General features: G+C 39.9%; 1 protein-coding gene across 1 annotated transcript; it reads left to right on the top strand.

Annotated features, from left to right (window-relative positions):
- The first annotated feature begins 1,311 nt into the window (after positions 1 to 1,311).
- LOC122808546 (trace amine-associated receptor 4-like) lies at positions 1,312 to 2,331 on the top strand. Its single transcript, XM_044079499.1, has one exon. It carries the CDS (start codon positions 1,312 to 1,314, stop codon positions 2,329 to 2,331), a length of 1,020 nt encoding a protein of 339 aa, XP_043935434.1.
- The last annotated feature ends 12,784 nt before the right edge of the window (positions 2,332 to 15,115 follow it).

Below are 15,115 nucleotides of genomic sequence, written 5' to 3'. Positions count from 1 at the left end.
GTTAATAAGTCTTATAGTAATGCAGGTGGACTCTCAGCAATTTTGCCATCTAAAATTTATGCTAAAGCAAAAGAAGGCATTGACGAATATGTGCATGATTTAACCAAAGAAAAGTTCCTGTGCATTCTTGTTAAAATGGATGCCAGAATGACATTTCAGAGAGTGAGAGAGAGAGAGAGAGAGAGAGAGAGAATACAAGCATTTGAGAAACATGAGGGGGAAAACTATTTGTATAAAATAAAGTATTGGTTCTAATAACATTTATTAGAAGAGAAAAGAGGACCTCTATTGCAAATGTGCATAATTCATAGTAAGAATCAAACTTACTATTTATCAAATACCTCTTCGTCAAGCTCACTTTGTCAAAACCCTCTTTTGTTGAACGATCATTTTAGCGAATATTTGCCCAGGGAAAAAATGTAGTGGGCCATGACTGGGAATTTTCCCATTTATCCAGTATAGTGTAATCTCAGATTTGGTATATTTTTTTAGGGGGCACAGCCTCCCATATTGCTGAGTGGGTTTTAAATTTTGTTCTTTTTTTTTTGATGATTGGTAGTTGGAATACCAGTTCTTTTCCCTTGGAAAATATTCGCTAAAATGATAATTTGACAAAAAGGAGTTTCAACAAAGTGAGTTTGATGAAGAGGTATTTGATAAATAGTAAGTTCAATGATGTGATATAGACACATGAATCAGATATAAATTAAAAGGATTAACACGTGGTCTGAATTATGTGTTGATCTTAGCAAATAACTCATACGTTAGGTTTTCTGTTTAACTGCTTGCCCACTTCCCTAAATTGGACTTTTACACATTTACAATAGCTCTTTGTTGAGTATTCTTTGTTGCCATGCAACAAAGTAGCATAATTATGTACCTCATCTATTTCATATCATAGACATGCACCCCTTTTTATTTGGAATGCTGCTGAGCATTCTTCATAATCGCTGATGGCTAGATAGGTTTCAGACAGAAGCAGTATTGATATTCCTTCTGTCTGACTTTTTACCATTTATATGAGTGTGGAAAGACATTCACAGACTTATTGACGATGGTAAATTTACATTGGTATGCACGACTGCAGTACATTTTCATGTGGTCATTTACAGCATAAGCTCATAGAGTAAAACAGCCACCATTCTAAAATGTAACAGAAGAAACGCATATGGTCAGTTTCACATATGTTTCCTCTAGAGATTTCTGTTAAACTTAAATTATATTTTTTCTATTTCAGGGTCATGTAAAATATTGAGAAGCTATGTGAGCTCTTCAGCTCTTATCCAATTCCAAGAAAGCTGAGCAAAGGCGATGTCTTCTCCCAAGGACACAGAATACTGCTTTTCATCAGTAAATGATTCCTGTATAAAAAGTACAAGAACAACACTCACTCATACTGTCTTGTACATTTGTGTGATAAGCTGTATGTTAACTATTTTATGTGGAAATTTAGTAGTAATCATTTCAATTTCACACTTCAAACAGCTCCACAGTCCTACAAATGTTCTGGTATGTTCTTTGGCAGTTGTTGATTTCCTCGTTGGGTTCCTTATTATACCATATAGCATGATACGATCTATTGAGTCCTGCTGGTATTTTGGAAGTGAATTCTGCAAAGTCCATACTAGTTTTGACCTGATGCTTTGCACCTCTTCTGTATTTCACCTTGGCTTTATTGCTATTGATCGATACTATGCAGTGTGTGATGCATTACGCTACTTTGCAAAAATGACCTTCTCTACAGTGATACTGTTTGTAATAATAAGCTGGATATGTCCAGCACTTGTTTCATTTGGGGTTGTTCTGTCACAGATAGGTTTACTTGGAACTGATGATTACTTTGCTTCAAACAATTGCACTGGTCTATGTATAATGTTATTTAACAAAATATGGGTTGTGTTTAATTGCACTTTATTATTCATTGTTCCAGCCATGGTAATGGTCTGCATTTATATTAAAATTTTTGTTGTAGCAAAGAGGCATGCTAGAGCTGTTGTGAACCAGAATGACAGATCAGGTAAGAGCAAACTGCACATCTCACGTAATAAAGAAAGTAAAGCAGCTAAAACTCTAAGTATAGTAATGGGGACATTTATTATTTGCTGGCTTCCAACTATTGTTTTAAATATACGTGATTCTTTTCTGAATTATTCTACACCAGCAGTTTTACTTGATGTGTCTGCATGGCTTGCATATTTCAATTCTGGTTTTAATCCTATAATTTATGGTTTCTTTTATCCCTGGTTCCGGAAATCACTTAATATAATCTTAAGTGGTAAAATATTTAGTCCAAACTCTTCTGCAATAAGATTGTTTATTGAAAACAAATAATATTAATCATAGTTGCCTTTCATTTCAAAGAAAAATGATAAAACATTTACATTTTGGAATTATTGGTTTACTTTTGTATATGTATAGATATTTATATATATATATATATATATATATATATATATATATATATATATATATATATATATATACACACACACACACACACACACACACACACACACACACACACACACACACACACACACACACATATATATATATATAAAACTGCCCTCCAGCTTTGCTTTATATTACCACAAAAGATACTAAACACATCAAAGCCATTGTAACCAGTTTATAATATAACAAATATCACATTTACAAAACAGAATTGTCAGCAACAACCAAACTTTGATAACATCAGCTGTAAGAACCATTAAATAACCATTCAGAGATCTCAGTAAGCAAAATAGACCCTGGCTGGGCAGCGTGATCAACCCCTTCATCCATTTGGCCTGACTTCTCCTGACTGGCTGGCCATGTTCTTGTTAACACCAATCATAAGAACTTGTAGGAAACCACTCAGAGACCTCTGTTTGCCAAACAGCACCTGATCAGGCAGCATGAACCAACTGCCCACATCAGATGTCCTGATCAATCATTTACCATGTGGCATATCCTACATGCCCCTTGTCATAAGTATGACGAAACACCAAGCACATCATTTTGCCACCTTGTTCCACCAACCATGACACTTTTTCAGATGCTCAGCAAAGAAAGAGGAATGAAGGGAGGCTACACAGTGGCCACTCAAATGAAATGGCAGGGAAGGGCTTGGCAGAATTCAGACAGCATGGCAAGTCTGACCAAATTTCCTCATTAGGAGATTTAAATAGTGGCAACTTCTGTTTCCTTTGTGCATGTCACAACTTCCATACCAATTCTGTGGTAGTGGGGTATCAAATGGATTTATGCTGCAATACCATTTTCCCCCCAGCTATACTTTATATCTCCACAAAAGACACAGAAAACTTCATAACCATCCTGATCATTTTAGTATGTAATGAGTATCATATTTGTGAAATGTAATGCAATCACCAGCAATGACCAACCTTTTCTAACACTGATAATAAAAGACAGTAAATAGTCTCCCTCAGAGATCTCAGTTTACCAAATACATCCTGATTGGGCAACATGACTAATCTCTCACTGTGATTGCCCTGACCACTGCTTATATGATGGTAAATGCCCAATAACACCAGTCATTAGAAATGAAAAAATAATCATTCATAGACCGCCCAACAACCCCAAATGGGTAGCATTTGCCACCCTTCTGCACCAGTCATCCTGACTAATCTACTACTGAGTGGTATACCCTCTGTGCCTTCTCGAAATATGAGTGACCAAGTACCAAACACATTATTTTGTCTTCTTGCTCAGCTACTCATAAGTCTTTTAAATGGTCCCAGGAAAGGAAGGAGAAATGAACAGAGGTGTGGACATTGCACAGCGACTGCCCATCAGGTTTCTACCCCTTAGCTGTTTGCCACCCCTTCTCCTGGCCATGATGATTCTGTAGTGGCAAGATCAACACCACCAATAAGGGTAGGCCTCAATGGTACAATGTTCCACCATTTGAAAAAGGAATTTCATCTCTAGTATTCCTCAAATCATAAACCAGCTTACATTGTAACATATAACTCCAAGAAAATTAACATATCAAAAAACAATGTTGCAAGTTGTTCTGAGCTCCAATAAAAGCAAGTAAGACACTTATCAGTTATATCAAAATGTTCTTTATATAAATAACCCCACATCAGGCCTTATTATGCCCCCCCTTTGATTAATAAAGTGTTGGCTGCCCCCAACCACTGCCTTACACATCCCCATCCCAGGCTGATTAACTGCTGTCTCTGGGTGGCATATTCTTAATAGTGCCACTCATAAGATCCTTTAAATACATATCTAATAATACAATATGTGTGACTTTGTGCTGATATATAACTACAGCTGCTATGCCACTAGAGCTCTTGCTGTGCTTCGGCATCATGTTAATGTCATTAATCTCAAATTGGTTTACTAAGGAATGTAACTAGCCTACTTATTCCCCTAGTTATTATTATAAAATAAAACTCCCAAACCGATAAAACAACCAGTGAAAAAAACAAAATGTACTAAGAAAAAAAAATGTACTAAGAAAAAACACTGGTTGTAACAAAGCTAAAAACAAAAGCATTTAATGGAGTAAGCGCTTTCACGGATACACCGCTTCTTCAGACTACAGTCAAACAAACAACATCACATTAAAATGCTAAAACAATCAAACTAATTATGACATCATACAATTAGAACATAGCTTACTTAAAGAAACACTGTATAGCAACTCTTAAAAACAATAAAATCAATGCTTCAGTGGCTTTGCCTTGAGAAAGGATTTAAGTGAAACCATACTGTTCAAGCCCAGAGGCTTGTCAGCATGGAATCACAAAATCCATTCTTGTTCAGCTAGTTCAGTAGCATTTTAAAGTCTCCCCTCTCTTCTTAGCAGCTACAATCTGAAGTACTAAAAACTTAAATGTGTGGTCCATGCCTTCCTTCATGTTATGCATAGCTAGTGCACTGTTTTCTTTCAGATTCCTGATGTCCCTAAAATGTTCTAGTATCCCATCCTTAAGGAGATGATTCGTTTTACCTACATAGAAAGAAAAACATTTAACACAGCTCTCCACAGCTACTACATTGTACTGTAAATAAACTCCTAGAGTTTCTATTTATATAAAAAAAAAATCTGTATTTTTGCTACTAACAATTTTATCTTGCATTGTATCAATTGTATATATTGTATTACTATTTTGTATTTTGCATTCTGTGTATTACTATTATGTATTTGTTTTTATTCTTTTTTATTTTACTTTGATTCTTTGTATTATTCTGAAGCTTTTCCTCCCAGGAGTCCATTGAAAACAGGCTCTTCATGGCCCAATAGACTATCCTGGCAAACAAACATAAATAAAATAAATAAAATAAATAACACAGTAGCTAAAATAAACAACATTACAGTTCCTACAGTCAGCATAGATATTGGGGTCAATCTTAAAACCTAAACTAGGATGTATAAAAGGTCCTCCAGTGTGTATATGTCTGCATGCATTACAGTTTCTGCATTCATAAGTACCTATTCTCTCTGACCTAGGAAACTTAATAAAATCAGCAGTTCTGTAACACAAATGGCTTTTCAAGGACCTGTTATTGCGAAAGTTAAAATTTGGTTTTTCACCTATCACCCCTTTAAGCCCTTCAGTTATAGACAGAATGTCCCAGTTCTTATTAATAACCTCACATACCACATTAATGTCACTAGCAAAGGTTAAACGCATCCATAGCACATTATTGGTGCAACGTCCAACATAATTTCTACTAGCTTCCATCTGTAAGGGAACAATATTCTCATTATAATAAGGTTTATTTATTTATTTTTATTTATTTTACATTTGTTGACCGGGCTGGTCCAACTGGATTTATGTCCATTTTCAGTGGAGGCCCAGGGAGAAAAGCTCCGCACTTCAGAACAGAATAACAAATACATAGGTACTTTACCAAGTTTTGGCAAGTAATAATAGTACATTACAATTTAGCTTATGAGTAAGGAAAAAAACAATCGTAGTTACAAATAAAGTATGGATATACATGCAACAATATGTAAGGTAAGTGACATAGAGCACTATTAAACTAAACAAGTTACACACACAGTATTGTTAGTAAAAGATCACTGAGTTTATGTGGGTGAGAAGATTAGTGTCTAGTGACAAGGGAGGTAGTTAGTCTGGGTTTGCACAGGGGCACAGCCAGTGGGATTTAAGGTATGGGGGGATTCAGTAATCCTCCGTGTAAGACGAACAAAGTTCTACTCGGAGACTGCCATCGAAGAGTATGACATCAGCGCGTCATGTATATGCATGAGGGCACGCTGACTCAAATCCCAGGCTAACACAGAGCATGTAGGAGTGCAGGGGGCGTGTCAGACTGCCGAGCAGTCCAAATATCCATGCCCCTGCAAGTGCCTAAATCTTCAAATGTCAGCAGATATGAGCGAGTCCGCTCAAATGTGTATCCCCCCAACACTACACTCCCCCACATATTCAAAACCCCTGTACAAATGAAATAAAATGTAAAACAATTTTTTTTTATTATTCACGATATAGCTGCCCATATTTGTGCATGTGTGCGCGGGTGTGCCCATTGCTTAGCTACAGTTAGCAGTTTAGACATCGAAGAGGATAATAAACCACTTATATGCAAATTAAGCCAAATAGCAATAGTGTAGTGGTAGAGCCTTCGCACAAAGAGGAGGCATTCCCAGTTCGAGTCCCACCACTCCCCTTTCCATTTTCTGTAGGAAATCCATGCATAAAAATAATTCCTGACATTTACCTTTTAAATTTTATTAAAATGCATTGAAATGGCCTATGTAGTAGTGAACGATATTTTAAATATATATAAGAAGGTGAAACGGTCATGCATACTAATGAATGCATAAGTAACCTATCTTAAGCAATGTGAAGCACTGCTAAGCAACGTTTACCAGTATTAAGCACGTTTAAGTATAATTGCCCATAGCTAAGCACTGGTTTATCGAGCGCAATAGCTTTGTGCGGAGCTGCGCATCGCGCCAACTAGCGCAAACCAAACATGTTTGCGCGAAGCTGCGCACCGCGCTAAGTAGTGCAACGTCAGGCAACATCAGTAAACGTAGAGCAATGTTGGGCAAAGTTGAGCAAAGTCAGCTAAACACAGCCACACCCCCTACCGGTCAGGCCAGTAGTAAAATAAAAAAGCAATGACAGGTCTCGAACCCGGGATAGTGTGCACCATAATCACAGTACTGATCCACTAAGCCATGACAGCATTTGATGTTCATGGACTGTCAACACACATATACATATTAATCAAAGTTTACCCAGTGCTAAGCAGGTGTGCACTCAGCTGAGAACTTTCAAATCCAGCCAATCACAAATAAGTGCAGGAAATGAGGCATATTTAAATTCCACAGGTGGGAATACTTGCCATAACTGGTTGTAGCTCCCATTTACAGGCAGCAATGGCTGGTGTCGAGAAAGGGTTCTCGCTTCCGAGCACAACAGTGGGGCATTGAGGAGTCAAAAGTGATGGTTTGGCTCCTCGTCCATCATCATGATGCTAGACTCCTGCAGAGCCAGTTCAAGGGCACAGACTACAAAGTGGAAGCCTGGCACTGTCTCGCACATGAGCTCACCAGTGCCACAGACGTCCCTCTGACTGGTGAGCAGGTTAGACATCACCATGCAGACCTAAAGAGAGGCAAGCAGGACCAACTGAACCAATTGATACAGGAGGCCCGTGGGATGCAAAATGCCCCACTACTGTGTAGGTAGCCATGGACTGAAGTATGTAAAAATTGCTAGTGTAGTCGATAGTATGGATAGGTATATGTCTCAATATCACTTCATTTACTTCACAGCTGCAGGTGTCCATGCTGCGAATCAGCAAGCCTATGCAGATAGGCTGCTAAGGCTGCACCACCAGGCAGGTTAGTAATTTTTCTGCATGTACTGTTATATAAAATAAGTGAGAGAGCCTGACTAAAAGTGTCATAGCCCAATAATAAAGGTATAATAAGGCTTGAATAACTTCTCTGCATGTACTGTTATGCAAAATAAGTGAGAGAGCCTGAAAAAGAGTATTGTATCCCATTAATAAAAGTATAATAAGTCCTGAATTATTTCTCTGCATGTATTGTTATACAATAAGTGAGAGAGCCTGAAAAAGAGTGTTGTAAACCATAAATGAAGGTATAATACATCTTGAATAAGATGTCTTCATGCACTGTAATAACAAATAAATGAGAGAGCCACTAGAAAAGTGTGTAATGTAATTAATAAAGGTATAACCCCTGCAGTGTGTCTGTGTCACTTTCTTTGAAATGTTGATGTGCTCTTGCAGTATAGAAATAGTAGTGTTGTATTAAGCGCTGTCAACCCACACTTAGGTAGGCCCATAGAAAGAGGATGAAGGGAGTGCCAGTATCTCTGAAGCATATATACAGTCCTCAACTGTAGTTTCAAGGCTGGCATGTATAGGTAAATCTGGCACATGTGTAGCTTGTTATTGTGTTCACCGGAAATGTCAGTGTGCTGCTAGAAATGTAGGGGGCTGTTAAAATATAACTGATAATGTCACCTGAACACATCCAGATATGTAGACATATGAATATAAATAAAATATATAAATACGTAGCAGTAACACCTGCATCCTGGAAAGTTTGTATATTAGATACAGGTCAGGTACATAAGGAACTAGCAAAACACATCCCACAATGTAATGGACATTGCCTAATGTAATAATACATGTAAGGGATATATACCTGCAGTCAATAGGAAGGTTGTGTAAACTATAAGTTCATATAAGTTGTTAATGGAGATATCTTTTTATACTCTACTGTATGTGCATAAACAATGCAATTCCACACCTCAATGGGTATGTGTAATCTCAAAACATTTGTTGGGACATATGTCCTATTGGTTTATAAATATCTGCATTTACTTTGATGCATGTGCCCTGATCAAACACCACAATCTTGGTGGCCTGTTGCCACCAATCATTCATGCATGCTGTTGGAATGTCCACTGTCATTCTGTATATGCATGTGTTATGCTTGCTGTTCAACTGTTGGAACTCTGGTGTGTTGGGTTAATGGGAATATTACTGCATGCTGTTACAACTAATTTGGAATGTTGTTGGCTATATTGTCATTAAATTCACCTAAACACAGAACGTATGGGAAGGGCGGTCCCAGCGGATCCACCTGTCCCATCTCAGCTGGTGATGGCACCTGGCACCAGCAGGTATGGTGCCCAGCCCGGGACCTCCTCCTCCATTGGCCCTGTGCCACCTTCAGGTGGAAGTGCTGCAGGTGATGGGGCTCATCCCCCTGTGCAAGCGTGGCCAGAGGAGGGCCACCTATCACCCTCCAAATGGTCCGGGCTGTGGTGCGTAGGGAGATCCAGCGTTCAGTCGCTGATCCCCTATGCCAGCTCGAGGCAAGAGTGGCGCAACTCATGGGTGAGCCTGCCCCTCCTACACAGCCCTCAGCACAGCCACACTCCGGGCTGTGAAGGTGCAGTGGTGACTGCCCATGGGTGAGGATCTCAGTTCCACTGTTGCCATCTGTGGGCTCATGGGCTTGCGATTTCCAAACATCCTTCCCTGTCAGTGATGTTCACCCACCCCATGTGTCATATTCCTCCCCTGTATGTGTCTTGTTTGTCTTGTCTGTTTACCTACCCAACCTACCTCCAAAACATACCTACTTCCCCTACCCCACATTCCACTCTCACCTGAAAAAAAAAAGGGGCAATCTACTCCCACAAAATAATTACGCCCCATACATAGCTGCCCATTTTGCACAAATGTCCGCTGGACACAGAAACTGAAATTTAATTGGCAGTACAACATACTTCGTTGTCCTCACCCCTCTCCCAGGGGTGGAAGGTTTCAAATTTCCCTCCAAATTACTAGTATATACACAGCTGTTGCTGTTAAAGAAATGGGCAGCTATGGACCTTCCCTACACCTGTCCTGCACATCCCGAGCTGTTTTCCCTACTGTCTTTCCCTCTTTGTGCCCCTTTTTCACCACTTTCCTATCTCCCCATTTTATTTTATTTCAAAGAAATGAGCGCGGGGGTTAGCGGGAGTAAGCACTTTTAAGCAGTGGTAAGCAGGTTTGCGCTAGTGTGCGCATGTGTGCGCTTAGCTAAGTATTGCTAAGCGTCACACAAACCTGCGCAAACCTGCTTACAACTGCTTAAAAGTGCCTTAGTCACCCTGCATATGCGGGGCCTTGTTCTGCTCAGCAGCAAAATAAAACACCACTGTCAGTCTCGAACCCCAGACCTTGGACACACTAGACTGCATGAAGTACTACTAGGCCAAAGTAGATATACAGCAGGTTGTTGCTGAAATATATATAACATGCATCAGAATGTGTGAATGTAAAGGAAAGATAGGAATGCCATAACACAAAACCTGTTCTGTGGAACTTTACCAGCAGTTGTTGTGGAATTGCATTACATGACTCTGATAACAGAACCAGACATTCTAGCAGTAAATAATGTTACAGCAGCACTTTATAACCCCCACACAGTATCATAGCAGGAAAATCCCCCACCCAAATGTACAAAATACCAGTGTGTTCAAGGTACAGCAAGGATGTAGGTAGGCATACTCAGTACTGGAATTGTCCAGTTTTCGTGAGCATCCTGTAATAATGTCAACAAAATAAAAGGCACAAACTGTGCAGAAGTGAGTACATTAATATCCTCAGTATAGCAGTTCCCAAACAGTTCAAGTGCCAAATGAAAACATCTCAATAACTACATATGTATGGCAGCTAATTGTATAAGTTGAAAAGAAACTCCATACTCCCATGTATCTTGTGTTAGCATTTCTAGGGATGAGTACAATTCTACACTGTCAACTGTGTACTGGAAGTGGCAACATTCAGGTCTGAGTACAACATACAAATAACTGGCTACACCCCTAGCAACAGTTAGAAGAAGTATACCAACCTTCTGACTTACACAACGGTGTCCACAGCAAACAAGCATGGCCCCCACTTTGGAAATCTGAAAGGGCTACGCCTACCTGACTTAGCAATTTATAGCACTGGGTTGCTATGACAGTGAGTACTGCAAGTACCACACAGCAGGCTGCATGCAATTGCCAAATGGTGGCCACCAATTGGTACAGAGGCCATCACATGCACATGTGCAGATACCTATAAAAGCAGGCTGTACTTGCTGTCCACACATGCAATCATTTCATTGCAGGTACAGAGGGAGAGAGAGAGAGAGAGAGAGAGACACGCAGAGGCAGACAACAGCTGCAGCAGAGATAAAGAAAAAGGATCCAAAGAAAATATTTTGAAAGAAAAAGTGATGTAATGTAAAAATAGATAACAAAAAGAATATATCGAAAACAAATTAATATACTGAAAAAAAAATTATATTGAAAAAAAAATATTGAAAAAAATATATTGAAAAAATATTGAAAAAAAAATATATTGAAAAAGAAATATATTGAAAAAATATATATTGAAAGAAAATATATTGAAAAAAATATATTTTGAAATAAAAATCTATTGAAAAAAAATCTTGAAAAGTAAATGATATATTGAAAAGAAAACGTATATTGAGAAACAAATATACCCTGAAAACTTAATTCAGGATATACGACAACAAATACGAGCACATACAAAGGAAAGGTATGTAACAGCTATGTATTTACTGGAATGTAGTAGATGTTTATGAAGAGTAGTCTACATAGTTTGAATCATCCATATGTGGCAGCAGTACGTATCAATGCACAGATGCCCTGCATAACTACTGACATGGAGAAATGAGTGTGTAGCTTTGTGCAGCGGGATGTGACAGTGACATATGTACTTCAGCATTAAATGTCAAACATCTGATCCATGTTATCTGTGTTCTGTACAGTAGTGTGTACAATGTCTGTTTGGGGTAGTAGCCCATACGGTTATGCAAACATGGATGTGACAGAGTAACAAATGCATGATAGTAATATTAACATGTAGCTTAGCATTGGCAACAGCTGTACCAGGCAAGTATGCTAATTTAGCATTAGCAGCTATATATACACCATCTAATATTACTGTGTGCTCACATGTGACACCTATTCATGTTGCAGCAAGGCCCAACAGGTCAGCCGTGAGGTACATGGACTTACAACAGTGTGGTCTTTGTGTGTTCATAGGTTCATAGGTTCATAGGTTCATACTAGGCTATCTGCCCAAGGGCATTTATAAGCCTAGCCCATAGTTATGTGGCTTTCGCCACCCCTTTAGTTTGAATAAAAACTATGCCTATCATTTTGCTGTGCCTCTGTCAAGCAGTGACGCTGAAGTAATCCCTGGGGTATATCTGCAATCTCCCATCCATTGGTCAAGATTCCTCTTGAACAAGACCAGAGAGGTGCTCTGCCTCACATGTACCGGGATTTTGTTCCACAGCATAGGGAGTCTCTGGGTGATGAATCTGTCCCTCCAGCACGTTCTATTTATAACCGTGTCAAGGTTTAAGTCTCCGCCCTTGTGGTTCTGAGGGATCTAGATTTTTGAGGTGAAGCATATTCATCAAATCTGGGTTTGACATGGCCTTATATGTCAGGCACAGGTCACCTCTGAGCAAGCGGTATGAGACTGAATAGAGCTGGAGTTCTTTCAGTCGGGCAGCATAAGACATATTTTTGAGACCCTTTATCCTTTTGGTGAGGAACTTTTGGGGCCTTTCAAGCTGCAGCAGGTGTCTGGTCAGATACATTCGAACGGGCATTGTACTCAATCATAGGTCTAATAAGTGATGAGTACAGGGTGACGATGACCTCCCTTGATCTAGATGTGAATCCTTCATGATCAGGTGGGTGATATAGAAGGTTTTCCTAACTACTTTAGCAACATGAGTGTCAAACGAAGGCTACTGTCAACCTGGGTCCCCAGATCTCTGATGACTTTTTCTGTGCTCAGTGGATTGCCACCTATATGGTAGCTAGGGGTAGCCTTGTTTTTCCCAAAGGGTATGACTATGCATTTTTGGCGTTTAACTTCAGGCCATGGCTCTGGCACCAGTTATCCATTTCTGTGAGGCCCTTCTGGAGGATATCTGTGTCAGATGTGTTTTCGACTATGGCCCAGTTTGCAGTCATCTGCAAACTTTGTCAGCCATAACCCTCCTGTGTTTGCTTGTACTTCAGAAAAGTAGATGCTGAACAAGAGTGGACCCAGGACTGAGCCCTGTGGGACACCACTTGTGACAGGCTTTGAGTCTGACATGGCTCCAGCAACTCTGACCCTGTGGGTTCTGTCACTTAGCCAGTTTGCAACCCATCTTGTGATGTATGGGTTTACATTCAAGCTGATGAGTTTTTCGATGATACCTGAGTGGGGTATTGTGTGAAGGCCTTTGCCAGGTCGAGGTAGGCTGTATGGACTGCCTTTCCTCATCAATGGCCTTGGTGACTGTCTCAAAAGTCAACCAAGTTTAAGAGGCAGGATCTGCCTTTGACAAAGCCAAACTGAGTTGGATCCAAAGTCTGCAAGTTCCCTATGTCTTTATTTATGAGTTCCATTATGATCCTCTCCATGGCTTTGCAGATAAGGCTTGTCAAGCTAATGGGGCGGTAATTTCCAGGGTCTGTGGAGGCACCGCCCTTATGAAGTGGGACCACAGTCGCCGGCGCCACTCCTTGGAATGCGTATCCTGAGGTGAGGCTAAGATTAAACAGCTGTCCTAACTGTGGGTTTAATTCCTCATTGAGTTCATGAAGCACACAGCCGGGACACCATCCGTCCCATGGATGCTGTGTTTTGCCTTAGTGAGGGCAGTTCTCACCTGGGCGTTGGAGATGTTTGGGGGCTACAATCCTCTGGAATAGATATCTCTCCTTTTGGGGAGGGGAGAAGTTTGCACTGAACCTGTCAGCCAGTATGTTGGCAATGTGTGTAGGTTCAGTAATTTTCACATCATTTTGAACTAATTCTGAGCATATCTGGGAGTTTCCTCCTAGGTTTCTAACATAGCTAAAGAAGGCCTTATGATTCTCTTTAGAGTCCTTGGCGATTTTTCTCTCAAAATTTGCCTTGGATGATTTTATGAGAGCTCTTAGTTTTTTACTTATAATGATCAAAGGTGTCTTACCTTTCAAGGATTTTGCTTGGTGACAAAGCCATGGACTCAAGCTCATTGGCACACACATACGGAGAGATCTGGCCATGTCAGATATATTAGCATATGTACATGTGCATTGAGCAAGGGACATACTGCAACTTTTTGTGAAAGGTGGATATATATATATGTTGTTGAAGGTTGTTATGTGCATATTTCTATGTAGGCTGTAGTGTGTGGCAGACCAGACAGCATACAGTGCTGGTATATGTCATGTGGTGGTTAAACGCTGTGGGTATGATTCATCAGGCTTGCAGTGTTGCAGCCAGTGAGGCCTGCTAAAGCTACATGGGCTGAGAACACCTTCAATGCTTTCCGCACAACACTGTGCAATATTATGGCATAACTGTATACCTCACAACCTTCACATACTTCATATTCCCATCATGAAAGGTGGACTGTATATGTGCCTATATGTATATCTATATGTACACCAATGGATGTTTATATGTATGTGTGTGTATATATATATATATATATATATATAGAGAGAGAGAGAGAGAGAGAGAGAGAGAGAGAGACAGGGTCATAATTACTGCAACAGATGCCTGGTGACAAAGCCATGGACTCAAGCTCATTGTTGACACTGCATTGGCATCCCTCCTTGCAAAGACTCAGTATCCATGAATTACCACATAGGTGGTAGTCTACTTAACACCGAAGGTGTGATAAGGGACCATGGGACACAGGTGGACAGTAGTCTCCCCTTCGATAGTCACAGTGCCACACTAGTCATGTAATCCGTCTACATGGCACATGTCATCACAAAAGGTGTGTCATCCAGGGAAATATAGGTCAGTGTTTCCCTCTACTCCACACACATAAAACTCAGTATAGAGTACAATGTCCCATGTGGTATGTACCTCACAAGACATCTACAGCAACTGGAAAGAACACAGACATACCTCACAAAGAGTAATACGGGCGTCAAACAGATGCCCTATGCAGACCATCCCACAAACCCACAATTAGACTGTGTCACATACCGCCTACCCAGAGGTGACCTCTGCCTAACATACTAAGCTATGTCAAACCCAGATCTGTTGGACATGCTCCATGTAAACA

Source organism: Protopterus annectens, chromosome 8.part0, assembly GCF_019279795.1.
Source record: "Protopterus annectens isolate FY-2018-M chromosome 8.part0, PAN1.0, whole genome shotgun sequence".
Classification (NCBI taxonomy): domain Eukaryota; kingdom Metazoa; phylum Chordata; order Ceratodontiformes; family Protopteridae; genus Protopterus; species Protopterus annectens.
The sequence above is the reverse complement of the archived record's forward strand: the minus strand, read 5'-3'. Positions and strand labels throughout refer to the sequence as shown.